The 20,785-nt window shown below is 42.8% G+C and overlaps 1 protein-coding gene across 7 annotated transcripts in view; it reads left to right on the top strand.

Annotated features, from left to right (window-relative positions):
- The window catches only part of LOC123957687 (transcription factor COE3-like), a 205,684-nt gene extending 197,404 nt beyond the window's left edge, over window positions 1-8,280 (top strand). For 5 of the 7 annotated variants that reach the window (XM_046030668.1, XM_046030672.1, XM_046030669.1 and 2 more), the window contains 2 exons: window positions 2,222-2,311; window positions 4,050-4,392. In XM_046030668.1, coding sequence (XP_045886624.1) covers window positions 2,222-2,311; window positions 4,050-4,081 — 122 coding nt within the window. In that variant the 3' untranslated portion in view covers window positions 4,082-4,392. Of the gene's footprint in view, window positions 1-2,221; window positions 2,312-4,049; window positions 4,393-5,936 lie in introns of those variants that run through there. The other 2 variants (XR_006821862.1, XM_046030673.1) reach the window with 2 other exon arrangements.
- Window positions 8,281-20,785: the final 12,505 nt, after the last annotated feature.

The raw sequence follows: 20,785 nt of genomic DNA, 5'->3' as shown, positions 1-20,785 counted from the left end.
AACTTCAGCGACGTTAGCTTCAGTGATGTTGGTTTCAGTAATGTTGGTTTCAGTGATGTTGTCTTTAGTGATGTTAGCTTCAGTAACTTTAACTTCAGTGACGTTAGCTTCAGTGATGTTGGTTTCAGTAACTTTAACTTCAGTGACGTTAGCTTCAGTAACTTTAACTTCAGTGACGTTAACTTCAGTAACATTAGCTTCAGCGACGTTAGCTTCAGCGATGTTGGTTTCAGTAACGTTGGTTTCAGTGATGTTGTCTTTAGTGATGTTAGCTTCAGTAACTTTAACTTCAGTGACGTTAGCTTCAGTAACTTTAACTTCAGCGACGTTAGCTTCAGTGATGTTGGTTTCAGTAATGTTGGTTTCAGTGATGTTGTCTTTAGTGATGTTAGCTTCAGTAACTTTAACTTCAGCGACGTTAGCTTCAGTGATGTTGGTTTCAGTAACTTTAACTTCAGCGACGTTAGCTTCAGTGATGTTGGTTTCAGTAACATTAGCTTCAGTGACGTTAGCTTCAGTGATGTTGGTTTCAGTAACTTTAACTTCAGCGACGTTAGCTTCAGTGATGTTGGTTTCAGTAACATTAGCTTCAGTGACGTTAGAACACAGCCATAGAGCACAGCCTAGATTTCTCATATTTAATTTATTAAGTTAAATGTTGAAATAAAGTGATTTATAAAACAGCTCTTGTAGAGCTTTTCATCACGGTTGTCAGTGAAGATGTACAAAATAAATTCCTTTCTGAGCATTTCTTCAGATATTTTTCTTTTTAAATTCTGCTAAGAAAGATGATGTGATCTGATTGAAAGTTCTGGAACACCTACTAAAGTGACTTAAGATTTGTTTCAGTGACATTAGCTTCTGTAACGTTAGCTTCAGTCACAGAAAGAAACAGTTATGTCGTCACGTACACGTCTGTTGGGTTTGAAGTGCTAATACCTCACTGTAAATATAGTCTGTTACAAGTTAAAGTACTCACTCCAGAATGAAACATGTTTTGTGGCTGTACTATTTTATATATTAGATTATTACTACTAATTCAATTAATTAATGTAAAGCAGGATTTTACTGCTGTAGTTGTTTGAGGTTGAACTATCAGACTGCAATTTATGATTTTATTCTGGATCAATCAGCTGATTATTTTCTTCATTAATTGATTGTAACCCTTCTGTAAATAGTGAGAAATGTTCCTCAGAGCCCAAAGAGACTCCTTCACAATGTTTGTTCTGTCAGTCCAAACCTCTGATTTAAAAAACTTTAAAAATAATCAAAAGGAAAAGCAGCAAATCTTCACATGAAATGTTTTTACATGAAAAATAATTGCCAATTGATTTTCTAGCAATCAACTAATGTACTTGCTGTACATATATAATTTACTTATATTAATATTACTTAATTTATTACTAAACATCATCTTTTCTAAACTCTTCATGTGTTTTGTGTGTAAAACTCTGACTTTGTAAAGTAACTGAAGCTGTCAGATAAACGTAGTGAAATAAAATGTCCAACTTCTCCCTCTGAGACGGAGCAGGAAGAGAAAATACTCAAGTAAAGTACAAATACCTCTAAATTGTACTTCAGTTGAGTATTTGAGTAAATGTATTTAGTTACAGTCCACCATCAGGGAGGTTTAGAGGCAGGCTAGCAGTTTCCCCCTGCTTCCAGTCTTTATGCTAAGCTAGGCTAACTTCGTCCAGCCTCCAGCTCTGGAGATGAAGATATCAGACCACGTTGAGCTGCTGCTTGAATCTGAATCAGAAGTCAGCTGTTTTATAGACACAGGAGGAGAACAAACGATGGGTTCAGCGCACACACACACACACACACACACACACACACACACCTGCTCACCTGTACAGGTGTGTGCACGAAGTTGCTGCTGCTCTCATGTTGGATCAGGTTGGTTTTTCACAATAAAAGTCCTTAAAGTTATGGATCAACTTTGCCAGATGTGCAGCTGTTTGTGTTCGGAGCATGTTTGTTCCCTCAGACCGAGGTCGGGACCCATTCCCCCTCCTCTTCATCCCCCCCCCTCCTCCTCCTCCTGCATGATTCACCTCCATCCGATCACTCACCTCCTCTGTCAGTCTGCCTGCTCGTTACCGTCACCTCCTCCTCCTGTAGGACTCCTTCCACCCCTCGTCTTCCTCACCTCCTCCTCTCTCTTCCTCTGCTCCCGTAGGCCCTTATTCATTCTCTCCTGTCCATATGGTTTCTGCAGTCAAACAGAAGAGCGCCTTCGCCCCTGTCGTGCGGCCACAGACCTCCCCGCCCCCCACCTGCACCACCACCAATGGCAGCAACCTCCAGGGTGAGCATCCCACCCCCCCCTCCCGCCTGTCAGCACCCCCGTCCTCTGCTGTCCACCTGTCCACGCCTCTCCTGGACGCAAAAGACGTCCAGCGTCACTGTAAAGATAATGAGACCTGGTTTTAAACACTCGGAGGTCAAAGTTGATCCATAACTGCTGGCACTTTGTGGGATTTCAGAATAAAATAGAAAATGTTTAAAAGTTTTAACTGCTTTTTTTATCCTTTAAGTCTTAATAACTCAACCTGCGTCAAATATAAACAGCTCAAGAATTGAATCAGGTGAGATCTTTCTGGATACATCTGCCCAAAACTGGTACAAATGTTAAGGAATAACAATTAAAAATGTAATTTGTTTTTTGGCCAGTAAGCCGTGAAATTACGCAGAGATTCATGGTTATGATATTTATTCATTCATAAATTAAAAGAAGCCTGGCGTCTTTGAGAGCTTTTTATTCAGCACTGTTGAAAAATCCACATCATCAACCCTGAAAGTCTTATTTTCACTAGACAAGTAAAAACATTTAGTTATTTAAACCTGTTTCTAATAAAAAAGTAAATGTTTTCTTGATTCTAGTGCGGCAGTCTGCCTCCAGCTGCTTAACCTTGACTAGATATTCAGCAGGTTCTGATTCTTTTAGCGTAGTTTTGAACAATGGATGCATGTTGTCATTGTTTCCATGTGATCAATGCAACGTCTGTGTTTTCATGACAGCACTCGGGTTTTGGGAACTACGAATGCTTGTGTCAAGAACATTATTACAACAAGTTTGTTTTTATTTTTAACTAGGAAACTAAACCCTTCAGCTTATCTTATCTTTTATCTGTTAACCGATGGTGGAAACCAGTGGAGGATACACAAACTATGACGAGCTGTTTTAACATTTAGTCCTTAAAACTGACTAGTCGCTATTTAAAAGCTACTAGTCCTTAGTACTATTTTCCAGAAGTCACTAATTGCACATTTTTGCCTTTCACACCTATGGGGCTCTGCAGATATCACATATTAAATAGTTACTAGTAACATTTCATTAGATATTAATACTCTTAGTTACCAGTAACTAATGAAAAAGTGATATCTGAACTGCAGAGCTCCGTAGGTTTGAGAGGCAAAAATGTGCAATTAGTTAAAAGTAACTTGCGGAAAAGTTGTTACTTGTAAAACGGGAATAGTTTCTAGTAACTAATAAATAAGTACTAGCAGCTTTTTAATAGCTAATCGTGAGTACGGCTTACCGTACTCAAACGCATCGACAGCAAAAACCTGCAATCTAGAGCTGCAACAATTAAACTATCTTCAAAATCGATTAATTGGTTTGAGTCAAATTCTCTGATTCCAGCTTCTCAAATGTGAATATTTTCTGGTTTCTGTGACAGTAAACTGAATATCTTTGGGTTGTGGACAAAACAAGACGTTTGAGGACGTCCTCTTGGGCTCTTGGAAACATTTTGCACAATTTTCTGAAACTTAAAGACCAAAACAAATATATTGGTTAGTTGCAGCTTTTCTGCGAACACACTGTTTTCTTCTTTTCACTTGTTGTAAGAAAACTAAACCACTAGTTTCTTTGGGAGTCACGTCCTCTCTGTTTATAGAAAGACAGAAATGCTAAAAGGTGGATAAGCAGAGGAGTCATCCTGCGACGCGGCGGCGTGTCCGAGATGTTTCAGGTTGTTCAGGAGTTCAGACGAGCTCGTCAGGCCGAACCTGACTGATTCTGTTTGTGTGTCGTCTTGCAGCTATGGCAGGTCTCATCGTCCCGCCCATGTGAGGACGACTCTCAGCCAGATACCGTCAGACACCCCCTACCCCCCAGCGCTGATGGCCACCGCCCACCTGAAACGCCACAACAACAGCAGCGAGAAACCCATCCCATCATCCCCCTGTGACCCAGAATCCACCCCTGCAGCAGAAGATCAAGTCTGACTCTTCGTCTTCGCTGTGGGACTTCACCCCGCTGACGGCTGAAGCCACCGCAGACCGCTAAACGGGAAGTGTCTTCTCAAAGACGTCTGCGGTGGCTCCACGTCCAGGCGGCGCTCCTTCACAGGAGGTCAAAGGTCAGGGAGGAGTGAACTGAGGGAGGAGTGAACTGAGGGAGGGTGGGAGGGAGGGCAGGTGTCTGCAGTACTATGTGTGCTGAGTTCTGTTAGTTTGACTTCAGAAGTCTGTGGAGACTGGAACAGGTCTCAGATCAGTTTGAACCACTGTGAGACAGGAAGGAGGCGTGTCCACCGGGAGCTTCTGTTCATCGCCATGACATCACCAAGAAAGGTTTGGATCTCATTGGACAATAAGCTTTGATAAACTCCTCCATGTTTTTAGCCTTTCAGTACGAACCACAAACCTTCATCACCGCTAAACATTTAGTTTTTCCATAAACATGAAATGAATAAGCAGGTTAACGAGTCACAAGATCCAGTTTATTCATCCATCCATCGTCAACCGCTTATCCTGCGTACTGGAGCCAATCCCAGCTGCCATCGGGCGAAAGGCGGCGTACACCCTGGACAGGTCGATCCAGTTTATGTCAAAGATAAATTATTGTTAATTGTTTTTGAGGCTTTACTTAAATGGAGTTCTGCCTGGGAGCAGAAGCTGCCCTGTAGTCACGTATATTTGGATTTGAGGTAAACTGGTAAACAATTTAGATGATCATGTAAAGATTAAAACAAAGGTTAATGGCAGATGTGAAGGATTAAAGAAGACTCTGCTTATTTATGTTCATGTCCCATAGAAAAGAGTGGACGTCAATGGAAGAGCTAAACAGTACGAAAAATACATTCAAATGTGCAAACAGCATGAAAATAGTCAAAAACAGAAGTAAAACTAGAAACACACTGATAGAGAGCCTGAAACATTCATTTTTGCAAAACCCACATGTGTTTTTGCACGTTTTAAATAATTTGGTCCAAGTACTTTATCAGTTTTCAGATTGAGCTCCTTCCACTGGAGTCATTTTGTCTCTATGAAAATCATCGCGCAGAGAGAAAATCTGTCGTCTCGTCAACACCATGTCGACTTTTAGTTTTCTCTCCTGGTGGCTGCGTGAAGTTCAGGCTTCTGTCAGGATGTGGTCTGAAACGGGCAGAGCGGCGGTGATTTACAGTCACAGTTCAGGTTTAGATTCACCAACAAGCCGCTAACACAAACGCGTTTTGGTTAAACGAGCTACCGTACGTGGCTTTTCAGTAAATCTATCTCCAGTCGCAGCAAAAAAAAGATCTCTGAAACCTCTGATTGGTTCTCGCCAGATCAGAAGCTCCCCGTGGACACTTGACCTGAGTCGGGCCGAGTCCAGAAACCAGGAAAAATCTCTTTAAACCTTTTGTTTTTTCCAAATGTGGAAAAACCGTCAGACGGTTTCCAGATTTGATGGGTTTTCAATCAGAAATCCCCCAAAAATCCCCTTCTTTCCACAAAACCCCCCCAGAGGACCAGACTCCTGATAAATATCACACGTTTTAATTTCTGTACCATAGCTTTTACCAGTGTGTGTGTCTCATGTTCTGAGGAGGAGGACTAAAGAGAACAAACATCTGTCGAGGCAGCCCAAGCTTTCTGTTTATTTGTTTTTGAATTTTCTGTTTTCTTTTTTGGTTTATGACGTCTCTCGTTTCTAACAGTTCTGTTCTGCGGGCGTGCCGAGTGGTGGATTTTAACCAGAAGAGGCTTGCAGCAGTTTTAATCACATTTAGGTACCAGATCTTCTTGTTATCCTTCTGATTGTGCTTATTTTATATATGTATTTATAATAAAGTCTGTTTTGGGGAGTTCCTTTTGTGATTTTAGGCCTGAATGATAGTCGCAAATATATATGTAAACACATTTGATGTCTTAATACCTTTTAGATATTGTAAAAAGAGTGAACAAGTGAGAAGAATTAACCCTTTTTGTAAAAACAAACAAAAAAAACTGTCATGACTTGGTCGCCCTGTTTTTCAAAGCAGGACGTAAAAAAAAAAACAGCTTTCATCACCACTTTTGTACAAAAATGCTTTTCCGATACAATATTTAACTTTTTGTAAACAGCATCACTTGTGTTCTTCTCGTCCTTTGTGTATTATTGTGAAATGTATAATCATGGTTATTTCTTAATGCACTATTTTCGTTTGGGGCACTTAATAATAATAATAATAAGAACAATGCATCTTAGCAAAAAAGAAAAAACGGCTAAAGTATAAAAAAAAGACGAAAGCTAGAACGAAATGCACCGATATGTTTTTTTTCTGCCGTTCTGAAACGGCAGAAATCCTCGTCATGTGAAATTTTTCTATTTCAGAAGCTTATAACGTCATAATATTCCTCCACTCTTACTTTTGGACCGAGCGTTCTCTCTTGGTTTCGGTGTTTAGAAGACGATATTTTATCCATCCTTAATATTAGAGCCGGCCCTCGTCTTTGTGTTTCTTGGTGAGAATGATTGTACGCTTTTTAAAAACAGGCAGCAGATTTTAAAACCACTCCGAGAATGGAGGCTTCTTTTTCTTTGGGGGTGGGGTGGGGGGGTCGCTGATCTCAAGGAAACTTCCATCGATGCCGGTGTTGTCGTTGACGGTGCTGTTCACGTCGTCGCACACGATCTGGATCATTAACTTATGCAACTGTGTTCCTGTTCTGCACCGCGAGCTCGTCTTCCACGCTGCCGTGGGAAAGTCTGGAAAATTAAAAGTCATATTCGATGCCTTACAATTGACCACGCTTCAACTCTGAGTCTTAGTCCCGCAGGTGGCTTCTGTTGAGTTTGTAATTAGTTTAGTTAAATTAATGAGTTTTGTTTTTGTACCAAACGTTTGTCCCTCAGGTTCCCCACAAAAAACTAAAAGCTCTGTTAGCAGTTAGCCTTCCAATAGCATCAGCTGTTGGTTCAGTGAAAAACGTAAAAGATTAAACTCCCTGACAGCGCCCCCAAACCACTAATTAAGGTACTGCAACACAGTCTGGGAGTTCACTACAGACAAAAACCAAGACTTTATCTAGTATTTATTACTAATTAAGTATTATTATTATTATAATTTGACATCTTGTAATCAAAAGAAATAACAAAAAAACCACGATTAAGATAAAAATTTTACATCAAATTACATGAAAACTCAATTACTGCATCATCACCAAATAAATCTAATAATTAAAAGACTGATCTGTGTTTAATATTTAAGATCAGTATCTGACTCAGTGACGACATTTTTATCATGCGTTCATATTTCAATTCTGACAATGTTCAGTATCTCAATCTCAGTCAGGACGAAACTATCTATCATAATTTCGAAATGCGAATCTCAAATGTACGAGACAACCAGCTACAAGATCAGCATCTCATAATTATGAAAATCCTAAAAGATCCAGCTCTCTTGTTGAAACAGGAACCATCTACCATCCCTTCAATCTCTACTTTTCTTTAGGAATAAACGCAGAGGTGAGGGCGGGGATCTCAAGTTTGGTCGGATTATTAAACTTTACGGACTTTATGCAACTGCAGCAGAACGGACGTCCGGGAAAACGTCTTTCTCGTGTCTTTAGAAAAAGCCATTTCTCAGTTAAACTAACGAAACCCAGCCTGCAGAGCCAACAGTCACGCCTCGCACTTCAGCTCCCGCGTCCGTCTTCAGCTTGCTAACGAAATGTTTTGGGGTTTTTTTGGTCATAGTTGTAGAAAGTTTTGCTTATCACCGTCCGGGTTTCAGCCGAGGTTTTAAAAACTGCAAAGTATACTTTTCTCGATGTTTTACTTCAATGTGAAAGAGGTCAGAGGTACTGCATCTTTGTGAAATATGAAATATATCATCAAAGTATATCAAAGCACAATGTATAATTAATGTCTTTAGAATACAAACGGGGGAAGGCGACGACACCCCCGGTCCTTTTCTTTTCCTGTCTCTGGCCATGCTGTAAATAGATGCATGTTTTTTTCCTGTGATCCAGTGCTTTTTGTACAGAAACAGTCTAATAAAGATTACATTTGGCTTGAAACTCCTTCGTCATGTCTTTAAATTTCAGGTTCAGATGTCCTCAAATGTTAATTGTTTGCACTAAAAAGCTGGAAGAAGTTTAAATGTTCCTGCTGTGAGCGTTTGACATTTTAGTTTTAACCCCATGACGCCTAAATTTGTTTTTTGTTGTTTGTTTTGTGTTTGCTTTCAAGCTGATACTAAATTAAGTGGAGATTGTTAATTTGTCTATAGATATAGAAAAGATATAAATTCAGGTATGATGTAGGTACGACGCAAATTAGCGACAACAAACTATAAACCAGCGCTTACAAAAAGTTCCTAGGTACGTATCGAATACGCACAACAGCCATTCGGGGAATACAAACGCCACCTCGGCCGCAGTCTGAAAGGAAGCGCTGTGATGCGAATTCACGGCAATCGGCGTTAATAAGCCCTGAAGGCAGCTGAACGATAAGTATGTAGCTGCAGTGGAATCCTTCATGTTTCTGGGTTCCACTATATCCCAGGACCTGAAGTGGGAGCCCAACCCTGACACCATCATCAAGGAGGCCCAGCAGAGGATGTACTTCCTGCGTCAGCTCAGGAAGCTCAACCTGCCTAATGAGCTGCTGATCCACTTCTCTGTCACCAAAAAGGACAGGAACAGACTACAACGGACAGTCAGGACTGCAGAAAAAATCAACCTCCATTCAGGACTTATACATTTCCAGAGTCAGGAAAGGGCAGGAAACATCACTGCAGATCCATCTCATGAGAGGAATAGTTCACTCTTGCATCCTTTGCACTCTGATCACTGCACTATTTGTCAATATGTCTATATTGTTTTGTTCACAGTGTGTATGTTAGTGTTGTCTATTCTGTAGTTTGTGTCTGATTTTATTTTATTATTATTTTATTATTGTGTTATTATTGTATACGTAAGCACATCGTGAGCAATGTACAATCCTGAGTCAAATTCCTCGTATTTCTACACATACCTGCCAATAAAACTGATTCTGATTAGTAGGACCCTTGTTTACTCTGATACTGCTGGCTAGCTAGTTAGTTATGTTCTCTTGACAGCCCCCGAAGCCAGTTACCCTCACCACAACCATCACAGGGTGTGTGCCTAAACTTTTAACTAAAGTTATTTATTGTATGCATGTCGACCGGTTAACCCTACAGCTGCACTGCAGACAGCGTTAACCTCCTTCGTGTTGCTGTGCATTACCACCACCAATCCACAAGATGGTGCTGGGACTGCAGCTAGATAATATTGAGCTGAACTTTCATTTCAACCAGAAACAATTAGAGCAACTGAAGGTGAAGCGCTGCAGAAAGTTTAAGTCTGAGCGTTGCGAACAGTTGAAGCGTCAGGTGGAATCGGAACAGTTAGCTGAAGAGTGAAAACCAGTAGGAAGCCGGACGCTCACTAGAAGATCACTGGGCTGATTCTGGGTCCGATTCGTCACCCTGATAACTGCGAGGGTGTTCCCGATCCAAGGATGGTGGGAAGCGATGACGTCCCCAGCGTGTTGTCTCTGCGCTATAAAATGTATAAACCTGCTGATTCCCTCTTTTCAGCCTCGAGTTCATTACAATCTTAACAATTCTGGATTTATTTACGCACTTTAAAAACATTTATTGGAAGTTTGATTCTTTTTACATGTTTATTTACAGCATTAAACGTTAAAATGTATATTGTAACAGGCTGTATATTAACTCATTGGGAGAAAACTGGTAGTTTTATGTAAATTCAGACATTGAGCACCCCCATATCACCAAAATGGCGTGATCCTTGTTTCGCTGCGAAGCTTCGACTGAGATTGACAGTCGACTCAGACTCCGCCCATCGAAGCATCGAATCTTCGACTATTCGGGGTCAGCCCTAGTCTGAAGTCACGTTTGATCACGCGAGATTCTGTGACATCCCCGTGAGTCCCTGGAACCGTCTGGTGTGTTCTTAAGATTAAAATATTACACATCGGATCGTTCTGTTGTTATGTTGGCGGGATCCCACGTTTTTAACATCAGTTAAGATCTGAGAATCATCTCGTGTGCACCGGACGTACGTTTTAACAGATTTCAGTTCATCCAAAGAGGAAGTTTAAATACAGAAATTGACCCCATTAAAAGTCCAGTTTTAAAAAGTTCAGTGTCGCCATCGATCGAGGCTTCTTTGTCCAGTTTTGAGGATTTTCATGGTTTCAAATCGACTCCCGATGTCACTGAGTTGAAACAAGGCTGTCAGAACAAAATTAATCTCTACGGCGAGCAGGAACTCCAGCTGTCAGATAAATGTAGGGGAGGAAAGCCTCCAGTAAAGCAGCAGAACCTCTAAACCAACTGATGGAGACTCTTTCCAGGTTTTGGACGGAGAATGTTTTACGTTTCGTCTCGAGTTTCTTAAACTACCAAACGTTTCCACAACATCGTCCATCCAGCAGAAATATTCTCGAACGAGTTTACAGTTAGTGATGAAACTGTTGGCGGAGCGCCGTGAAGCCGGAGCTCTGACTGACGTCTGGAGTCAAGCTGAGCCAAAAGCAGCCATCCTTCAGCCGGAGTGAGCGCTCTGCAGCAGGTAAAAGCATCAGCCGGGCTGAAGGGAGGACGACCTGAAGGCTCGCATGAAGGAGGTGATTCAGGAGGGTTTAGATGGAGGTTTTTGTTGACAGTCAGGAATCCGCCTGTAAATCCACAACCCTGAACCTTCAGAGACACGAGCTGGGAGCTGTGGTCCTTCAGCTTTCTCATCGCTCAATATTCATGATTAATTATTATGCTTTCATCTGAATCCACAAAGAGTTTTTATTAACTGATGTCGTCTGCAGTGTCAGTCCGAGCGACGTGCTCGTATTTAAAGGGGGATTAAATCCACTCGGCCTGAGGACGCTGCTAATCCAAGAGAGTAACTAATGTGAGGAAACGTGGATTCAAACTCTGAAACATCTGAATGTTGTTGTCTCTTTGCTTAAAAGGTGAGGCGGTCCTAACAGGCCGGAACAGATAACTGGACCGTGGTTTGGTGTAGCATGTTGAAACAGGTGCACAGGTGGAGGTCAGGTGAGGAATGAGGGTGTTGGAGGTTGTTCTCATGTTGATCAGATAAATTAGTTGATGTGAGATTTTCTGTGAGAGCTGCACCAAAAAACACCGACTGGCTCGACTGTTTTTCCAACTGAGGAAACAGCAGAAATCCGCGTGGGCGGCGACTCGATGAGTCTGGAACCAGGACAGAAGAGTCTTAGAGGATTTAAAGAAACGTCAAACTTTCACAAACTTGGCGTTCGACAGAACTCACTCCTGCTGTGAAGTCTGTTTTATGTGTTCGAGATCGGTGATCGATGCGAGAGACTCAGATGTGAAACTAGTGTTTATGATACAGAACCAAGTCGTGATCACATCCATCCACGCCCATCACAGAGCAGCTGAGACCATCAGCAGGTCCAGGACAAATAAAGACCGGGTCCCTCCGCAGAGAAAGAAACGCTCCTGTCAGAGTGTGATAAGTGCTTTTTAAAGTCTGAAGGTCAGCGGTGGTCTTTATCAGGCCGTCCTGAACAGGAAGTCTGGTTTCCATCGTGGAGGACCAGAACAGTCTAGTATCAGGTCTGCAGTAGAGAGGAGGGGGGTGGAGGGCTGGGGGTGTTTGGCAGCGCTGGGCCTGCTGAGGCTCAGTTACAGGCACAATTAACTTTCTCTCCATCGTCAGCAGCAACCTTGATGAGTTGTGAAGTCAGTTTCTTGAATGCACAGCGCTCGTTAGCGGAGAGCAGCGCCCGAGGCTGCGGCAGCAAACACCCAAAGAAAACCTCCATCCCTCCCTGAGTCCGCACGTCCTCGGCCAAACTCCACCCTGCAGCTGCCAGAACCCAGCTGAACGCCAACCGGCTCGCGTTCTCTTACAGGAAGAGGAAGCGCTGCCCCGCCGCTGAGAGAGGCCGTTAACAGTTCAGACACATTGTGATGGATGCAGCGAATCAGAAACGCTCAATCAGGACTTCTGTTGGAAAGACCTGGAGGGGAACAGAGCTGAGAATGATCAGCAAGATTTAAGAAACATGATATATTGATGAACCTTTAACCCCTTCTCTGAGCTGCAGTAACACATGTATGTGACCAACAGGTCGATATTGATCGCTGGGTTGCTGAAAAAATCACAGTCTGAAGATGTGAAGTGGATTTTAAGATAAAAAAAGACCAAACCGAGACTAAAACTAATTAAAATGATTATTATTCCTATGACTTATTTCCTAACAAGCTGCAGAATCACACACTGCAGCTCCTGATTGGTCCAACAGTCTCCCCAACAATTTTATTTTTAAAATTGTAAAGGCTCTTTTGTGAAGGCCTGCCCTATCAAACTATTAGTAAAATAAATGAATAATAATTTCGCAGTAAATAAAATGACCCACACGATGACCTTTCACCTGACGACCTCATCCGTGACGAGCCCTGTCGTTCAAACACCGTTAGTGATTCAGCAGCACCTTCGATTCCGTCAGTAAGAGCGGTTTGCTGCAATGCGCTTGTTGCGTTGTTGGATGTAGTTTACAAGAAAGACGCAACGAGAGCAGCACAGTAGTTGTGTATGTCGTGTCACCTGTAGAAGTAACGTTAGCTGCCGGCTAACACTGCGCCCACAGCTAACGTTACTTCTACACGCAGATAAACAAAAGGTGCTCTGTTCACTTCGTTCTTCTGTTTGAGTTTCACTGGCGTCAATTTAGTTATGTAATTGGACTAAAAACTTTTCACTTGGAACTAGGAGTATTACAGTAACTTCATAAAAGCCTTGTGCCTTACAATAATTATAACAACATTGGTAAAACTGTCTAACTGATACTTATTCCTCCGACTTCCAGCCCTTTTTTTAAATGATCATTAAATTCAGAACAGTACTGGAATCGATTTACATTTTAACAGCAACAGTGTTTACAACAGCAAAACTACTATAAAAACTCAGTAACTGGAAATACATCTAAAAATGTCAGTGTCAGTGTAAAATAAATAATATTCCATCAAAGTGAAGAGTGAAGAAGAAATGGCCAAAAAAGTATGAAATGTTAACTATAAAAAATATATCTCAGATACACAATGCAATATATAATATCATTATCACAATATTGCATACTGTAGACACACAAGCAAACAACACAGAGACACAGATTAGATTTGTCTGTCTCACTCATAACCCTGCCATGGCCTCCCTCATCCTTTTCCCCGTTAATGTTTCCTCCCCAGATTATTTCCCACACTTTTTTTGAACCTGGTATCTTATTTCCTCTCCCTGCAGCTCTCGGTGTGCAGCAGTTCTCTGTGAGCATCTCCTTCTTATTTTCTCCTAGCAGTCAGCCTTTGCAGCAGTTGCAGCAGGTCAGTCAGTGTGAGCCGGTCCCAAACACTCAACAGTCTTTACATCTGTTCATGGTCACATAATTGTTTAATCAGCTAATATATATCCTGTGTTTGTTTTAATATCTGTAGTCACAGATCCCCTCCTGTAGTATCAGCAGCAGCAACAGCAACTGTTCCCTGTAAGTTTTGTCAGCCCACAGTGTTTTAAAGCTACACCTGCGTATTTCCTGTGTTTCTTTTTCAAAATAGCGCCACAGCATTTGCTGATGTATCGATACAGAAGCATCTGTATACGCATATTAGCAAGGAATACATAACAATATATTTCTGTATCGATATTTTGAGGCCCTATTTAAATCCTTGTTCCATGTGCCCCTTCTATACTTTGAGCACCTGCCCTTCCAAAGGTCTCTGCACGGCCCTGCTGCCCAGCAGCCGATAATATCCCTCTTTTAACTTAAACTTGTGATGGTGCCTGTCAGGCAGTGTGGCGAGGTCCATCTGCTTTTTGTAAATCAAAAGAACAAACTGTGGACTTTCTGTCTGCGTCACATTATCATGTGATGGATTGACAGATTCAAGGAAATAAGTTACAAGATGCAAATTGAATTAAAGCTGCAAGCAGCGTTGGACCGGGTCTTGCGCAGTGATGTGCGCTGGGGCCTGTTGCGGCCGCGGAGCATTTGCTGGAGGTCGGGTGATGCAGCTCTGAATGATCACGTGTTTTGGACGCCTCACGAATCACTTCTTGTGTCCCCTAGGTGGCGCTAGAAAACACCTACTAATTATATATTGTGTGGCAGTATATTAAGTCTGGACCGCAATGTCAAAATGTCATGAAATCAAATGAAGATTAAAACACAGAACTTACTTCCTGTTGCCAATAGGTGGCGCTATGACATTGAGTGAATATTGTCTTGTTCAGGGTGGGACTCTTATCAGACCTGTAAAGTTTGGTACAGTTCTGAGCATGTACAGTGAAATTATAACAACTTCCTGTTTCACTGGAAAATCTTCGATTTTCAACGCCACGTCACGGACACGCCGTGCCACGAATAAACACAGATAGCATAAATTTCCTTTGTCAATGCCTTTAGACTGCACAGCCAAAATCTGAAGTGGATCCGATTAATTCTGTAGGAGGAGGTTGTTAAAGTACGGAGCCTATAAATTGCCTAAAATTACCATTAATTCCAAAATGGAAGACTTCCTGTTGGGTTTATGGCATTGCTCCAAGAGGCTTTTTCGTAGATCTGGACACGATATATCTGCCACAAAACTTTTGTACATTTCAGTAAAAAAGGGCCCTGGTGCTTCTCTGTAAGGGGCGCTAGCGAGCCATTCTGCTACACTCATGCACGAAAACATGTGACATGTAACTCTCAGAGGAGTCTTGTGAGTTTTCGAGCACAAAAATGAGATTCATTTGTGAAAAAGAATAAAAAAGACTACCTTCATAATTCAGTGATATGAATTACTAGATTGAGGAAAGTATTTTGAGTAGGAAATTTAGTGAATGATGTATTTGTGGTTTCCACCTCTCGTGCTGCGTTTGGATCTACAGGAGGGGGGGCGGCCCAGAGCCTCAGAGCTGCTGATGTTCTGGCTTCATGAATAGCTGAAATATTTTTTAATCAGTCAGAGGAAGAGGTGGTATCGAGTTAGTGCAGGTGTGTTTGGTTTGGGCGAGGAGTGGAGCTAAGTGACATGATGTCACCGCTGCTCTCCATACATCTGCGTCCTTAAACGTTAAAGAATTAGACCATTTCCTGCGAGGTGATGATGTCATTGTGATACCGCTGCAGTGGTTTCTGTGTGTGTTATAATGAAGCGGGGCTCGGGACTGACGGGGGGACTGTAAGTCATCTCACACAGGAAAAGCCCCGGGCCCGGCCCTCGCAATGACACCGGAGCCCTCGCCAACTGGGCTCAGCGCAGGAGAAGGTATGTAAATCACTCGTCCAAAGGTTCGCGCTCGCCAGCCGTGTTTCCTGGGAAGGACGAGGTTCTGGACGAGGACTGGAAATCTGATGTGGGCCCTTCGAAACTATGTGTTGCTCAACCTCGACTCCGTCAAAACAGAGAGAATATTTCAGAGAGGGGGTCAGCAGTTCCCGCTGGGAGGGACGCCTGAAACCTACTCTGACAGACAGCGTTCAGGTACAAACAAGTGTTTTAACCTGACAGACAAGGTTCAGGTAAGCAACTTACATTTCAGAAACATACAAGCATCAACAAAGCATCAGCACAGTAAGAGGTCTACACGTGACAGTAGACACCAGTAAGAGCTGATAGCACGTACAGCATCAGTGGGGTAAAATGAAAAAGTACTGTGAGGAGACAGAAGAAGAAGAGCACAGGAAGTGATGTCAGAGGTCAGAGGCGTTATCAGAGGAAGTGTCCTCTGCAGAGTTTTCAGGAGCTTCTTGGAGTCAGAGATGAGAACAAGGACTGAGGTCGCTTTGTGTGAAGGGATGGCAGAGCCAGGGCGGAGTGCAGTGGCCCAGAAGGAACGTAGGCTTGGATTATGGAGTTTAGGTAGATGGTGCAGACCCTGTATGCAGCATCAGGGACGTGGATCTGATTCTGGAGGCCCGGGGAGCCAGTGGAGGTCACTGAACCATTTGTAGGGGTTTCACCGCACGAGCTGGAAGAGCTGCTGGGAGGGCAGAGAGAAAACCACGGCCTGGACCAGAAGCTGGGTGGCGTGCTGAGTGAGGTAGGGCCTGATTATTCTTATGTTATACAGAGTAAAGCGGCGTGAACGAGAGACAGCAGCAACATGGTCTCCACGCAGTATTTTGGCAGACATGAGGTGCATCTGATGTGGTCTCACACCTGCAGGATTCTTTAAGTCTGGGGTCACACAGGCGGCGTGTGCGGCGCGTTACGGCTAATGGCTGCCATTGCAGTCGATGCTTGTGCTCACACCAGAAGCGCCGCAGCGCTTCCCAGAAGCGGCTCTCCGCTCCACTGCGCGTCAAGCAGCACCGAGCAGATGAGCCGGGCAGGAAGTCAGAAATCCAAGAGAATCTGGTCAATTTTCAAAATAAAATACCTTGTACAGACTCCCAATAGCATCAACAATAAACAAACAAAGAATCAATTAAACTATGTAGCCTTCTTACCCATGGCAGAAGCACAAAAATCATGGACAACTTACCAAATCAACCAAATCTAAACAATTCAGCAAAATCAGGCAGGCAAAACGCTCTTATTCTGAAATGCTCCATGTGGGAAATTCAGCCCTGCAGGGAACGGGGGGGTGAAACGGTTCACAGAGCGCTGTCATTGGTTCTAGAAGCACACAAAATGACAAATAAACAACCAGTCAACAACGCGGGGCAGGCCAAACGCTCCGCTGCTAAACGCTTCCAGTGTGAGTTGACGCCGTGCGGAGGACGCGTCAAAACCATGGCGCTGCCGTAACGCGGCGCACACGCTGCCTGTGTGAGTCCAGGGTTAGTCTCTTTCCTAGATCCGGTTATTTTGTGAGACTCTGCCTCAATGGTATATGGAACAGTGATTATTTTGTGTGGAAAACTTCGCGTTAGCTTATTTATGGCATTTTCAATGTTAACATCGATGCTAATCATTCGTTAACTGTGGTTGCTAATGACTGAAAATCCCAGCAGATGTGTATGATGTACAAAGCAATTAATGACTCAGTGTTGGCTAATGTGAAAGCATGAGTCATGTAGAGGAGGAACTTTTATTATTATTTCTGTATATTTCACATCCTGAATTGCCGCTGTCTCCTGGATGTTTATTAAAGAACCCGTTAGCTACCTGTCAAGCTCGCCATCATGTCTACACCCTGGTGAGGGCAGGACACAGACAGAAAATTAACTATCAATTCTGCTAATTAATTAAAAAGGTAACGGGTGAAGGTACGTTTCTATTTTGGACTTTATTAAACAATAAACTGAACATGTTTGGTTTTGGACCTGCAGGATAGTAAAAACTGCCTTCACAAACAATGAATCAAGAAAACAATCTTTTGTTGCGGCTGTCTGTGGTGGATTTAGTCTTTGATCAAATGATCTGTTTTGATGCTTTGTCTGGATTTCTGACAGATGAATCAAAGCGAACTCATCATCAGGAAACGCTGCGCTTTATTTTCCAGCATTACCAACATCCATGTTTTCTAACCTCCTGAAGAGTTAATGTTCACACGCCGACCGGTTCAACTGCTGGTTTCACACTTTAAGTGAATCAAGAGAAAAACTATTTATTTAATGTTTTACATTATTAATCATCCTGTAGCAGCGGGGGGTTTAGAGCCAATCCCAGCTGACATCAGGCGAAAGGCGGGGTACATCCTGGACAGGTCGCCAGTGCATCGCAGGGCCACACAAAGACAAACAACCGCTCACACTCACACCTAAGGACAATTTTAGAGATACCAATTAACCAAACCTGCATTTCTTTGGATGGTGGGAGGAAGCTGGAGCACCCGGAGAGAACCCACACGGACACAGAGAGAACATGAAACTCCACTCAGAAAGGCCGGGGCAACCGGGGTTTCAACCCACGACCTTCTTGCTGTGAGGCGACCACCGTGTCACTTTAAATACAAAATACAGCTTAAATTAAAAAATAGAAGATGGACTTAAAATGCGTTCTGTCCGTGGACGCCATCAAATTTGACCTACAGTTTCTAAAATTCAGTTCAAAGCTTGAATCAGATCCTGGTCAGAGTTGTGTTGATTGACGCGTTAAAATTAACTGCATCAGTACTGATAGACAGTTAAAAAGGTAAAAGATAATAAGTACTTTAGTCCTCAGACTTTATACTTTTTCCCTGATACAATTCAAAGAAAAATATTTTTTACAATTTTAATGATTGATTCAGTCATTTATTAAACAAAAATCTGAAAATGTTTGGTTTTGGAAACGGATATATATAAAGTCTGCAAATAGTAAAAACAGCCTGCACAAACAAAAAACAGAAAAACTAGAAAGAAAACATTATAAAATTTCAATATACAATACAGCTTAGAATTAGAATATATATATAAAACACATCCCACGTATTTTATCACCTTCCACTGCGAGGCGCTTGCTCAAAGTAATCCCAAATGTAAACTCTGCTGCTTTCCCAGCCATGACACCAGGCGAGGAGGGCGTGGACTAAAAACTGGCTAAGAAATTGGGAGATTTCATATCCACCCAAAATACTAGGATTATATTAAATATTAGGAATATATTAATTTAACTTTTGACTTTTGCAAACAGACAGTTTCAGTTAATTATAGTTTTTTGTAAAGCTTGTCACTAACGGTATTCATCTTGCACCCTGAAGCCTGCTGAAGTCCACCTCACCCGCCTTCATGCATCTAGTAACAGGCCACACACACAGGTAGGAAGGCAGGCATAAATACAGAGTGCAGCCGGTTTCCCCTCCCATTAAACACGCCATCACATCCTTTTCCCATGAACAGTGTTCAGTGTGTGCAGGAACATGGAAACCTCTTTAACCTTTGTTTTCGCCTCCTCCTGCTCACTCGGCGAGATGTTTTTGGAGGACAGAGTTTGTGCACACCTCCCGTAGAGGACAAAAAGGCGACGCACTCGAGTACACTTTACACCTGCTTCCCTTCTTCATCTGTCTTCATTTTTCTGGAGGAGGCAGGATGTTTGGCTTGGCCGCGACCTGCTCCATGACTTAATCCCTTGGTGCTATTGTTAAATTTTTCGAGCAAAAAAAGAAAAAATTAATGAAAACCAAATGCGGGGCTAAAGGGACCTCGTTTCAGGTTTCAGGGCCTGCGCTTTAACAACGTTACGTTTCCAGCACGTCGAGGCCAAATAACTCACTTATGTTTCCCTTGTAATATTACGCCAAACATGAGATCTTTACTTTGTCAAATCTGGTAAGTATCAAACCAACTGTATCAATAGGAAAACAGTTTTAATAAGCATTCCCAGGCGAGGGCTGAGGAACACCTCTCACCTGGAAGCTATTAGAGCCGACAGGAAATGGAGGCAGAGATCGAGTGCTTCCCAATAATGTGTGTCCCCCCGGAGAGAGGAAATATGTAGATTCATCATAAAACATATCTGAGAGCTTGGACTGTAACAGAGGAGAGAAAATCAGCAAAGACAGCTGGGCACCTCCAAGATAATATCGCACAAACATCTGTGGATGCAGCGAGCAGATAGCGTTTCATCGCTCATGTCGTCCCGTCTCTCCTGACAGTCAGACTGTAAACACCTTCTCCAGATGGACGGATGCCGTTTAATATGGAAGACCTGTCCTGCCAAGAAGATAAATTGAGTTACAACTTACTAATAAATAAATAAAATTCAATACCTTGAGTTAAAGTAAAATGATGAGATGTAAGATAAAACTACACTGACTTATCTTATGTTTTAAACTTATCTGAAAATGTTGATGAGTGATTATATTAGTTTCTCATAATTTTAAGTAAATCAAAATGATGTCTTTAAAATTTTGAATGAGTAAAGAAATATATGTTCTGTATGTTTTTGTTCGGCAAGAGATGGTTTAGAGCTGGCTATATAGGTGGAGATGGACTTATGTAAATGGTTTGGTACTGAGACCAAGCAGGAACCTCCGGGTCTGAGCAGTGAAGCCTGAAACCTGCGTCCTCTCTAGCAGCCAGCAGGGGGCGACTTAAACCTGCGTCCTCTCCAGCAGCCAGCAGGGGGCGACTTAAACCTGCGTCCTCTCTAGCAGCCAGCAGGGAGCGACTTAAACCTGCGTCCTCTCCAGCAGCCAGCAGGGGGCGACTTAAACCTGCGTCCTCTCCAGCAGCCAGCAGGGAGCGACTTAAACCTGCGTCCTCTCCAGCAGCCAGCAGGGAGCGACTTAAACCTGCGTCCTCTCTAGCAGCCAGCAGGGGGCGACTTAAACCTACGTCCTCTCCAGCAGCCAGCAGGGGGCGACTTAAACCTGCGTCCTCTCCAGCAGCCAGCAAGGGGCGACTTAAACCTGCGTCCTCTCCAGCGGCCAGCAGGGGGCGACTTAAACCTGCGTCCTCTCCAGCAGCCAGCAGGGGGCGACTCCAGCGGCTGCAGAAAGAAGTGTGATTGTATAGAAGTCTGTGAGAAAATGTTTCTACTTGTCAGCTGATTTATTCCCTCAGTAAACACTTTCCTGATGAGTTTATGGTCTCAGTCGCTAGTTTCAAGTCTTCTTCAACACAGCATGATGTTCA

This window comes from Micropterus dolomieu, linkage group LG19, assembly GCF_021292245.1.
Source record: "Micropterus dolomieu isolate WLL.071019.BEF.003 ecotype Adirondacks linkage group LG19, ASM2129224v1, whole genome shotgun sequence".
NCBI classification, from domain to species: domain Eukaryota; kingdom Metazoa; phylum Chordata; class Actinopteri; order Centrarchiformes; family Centrarchidae; genus Micropterus; species Micropterus dolomieu.
This window is presented reverse-complemented; position numbering and strand designations above follow the sequence as displayed.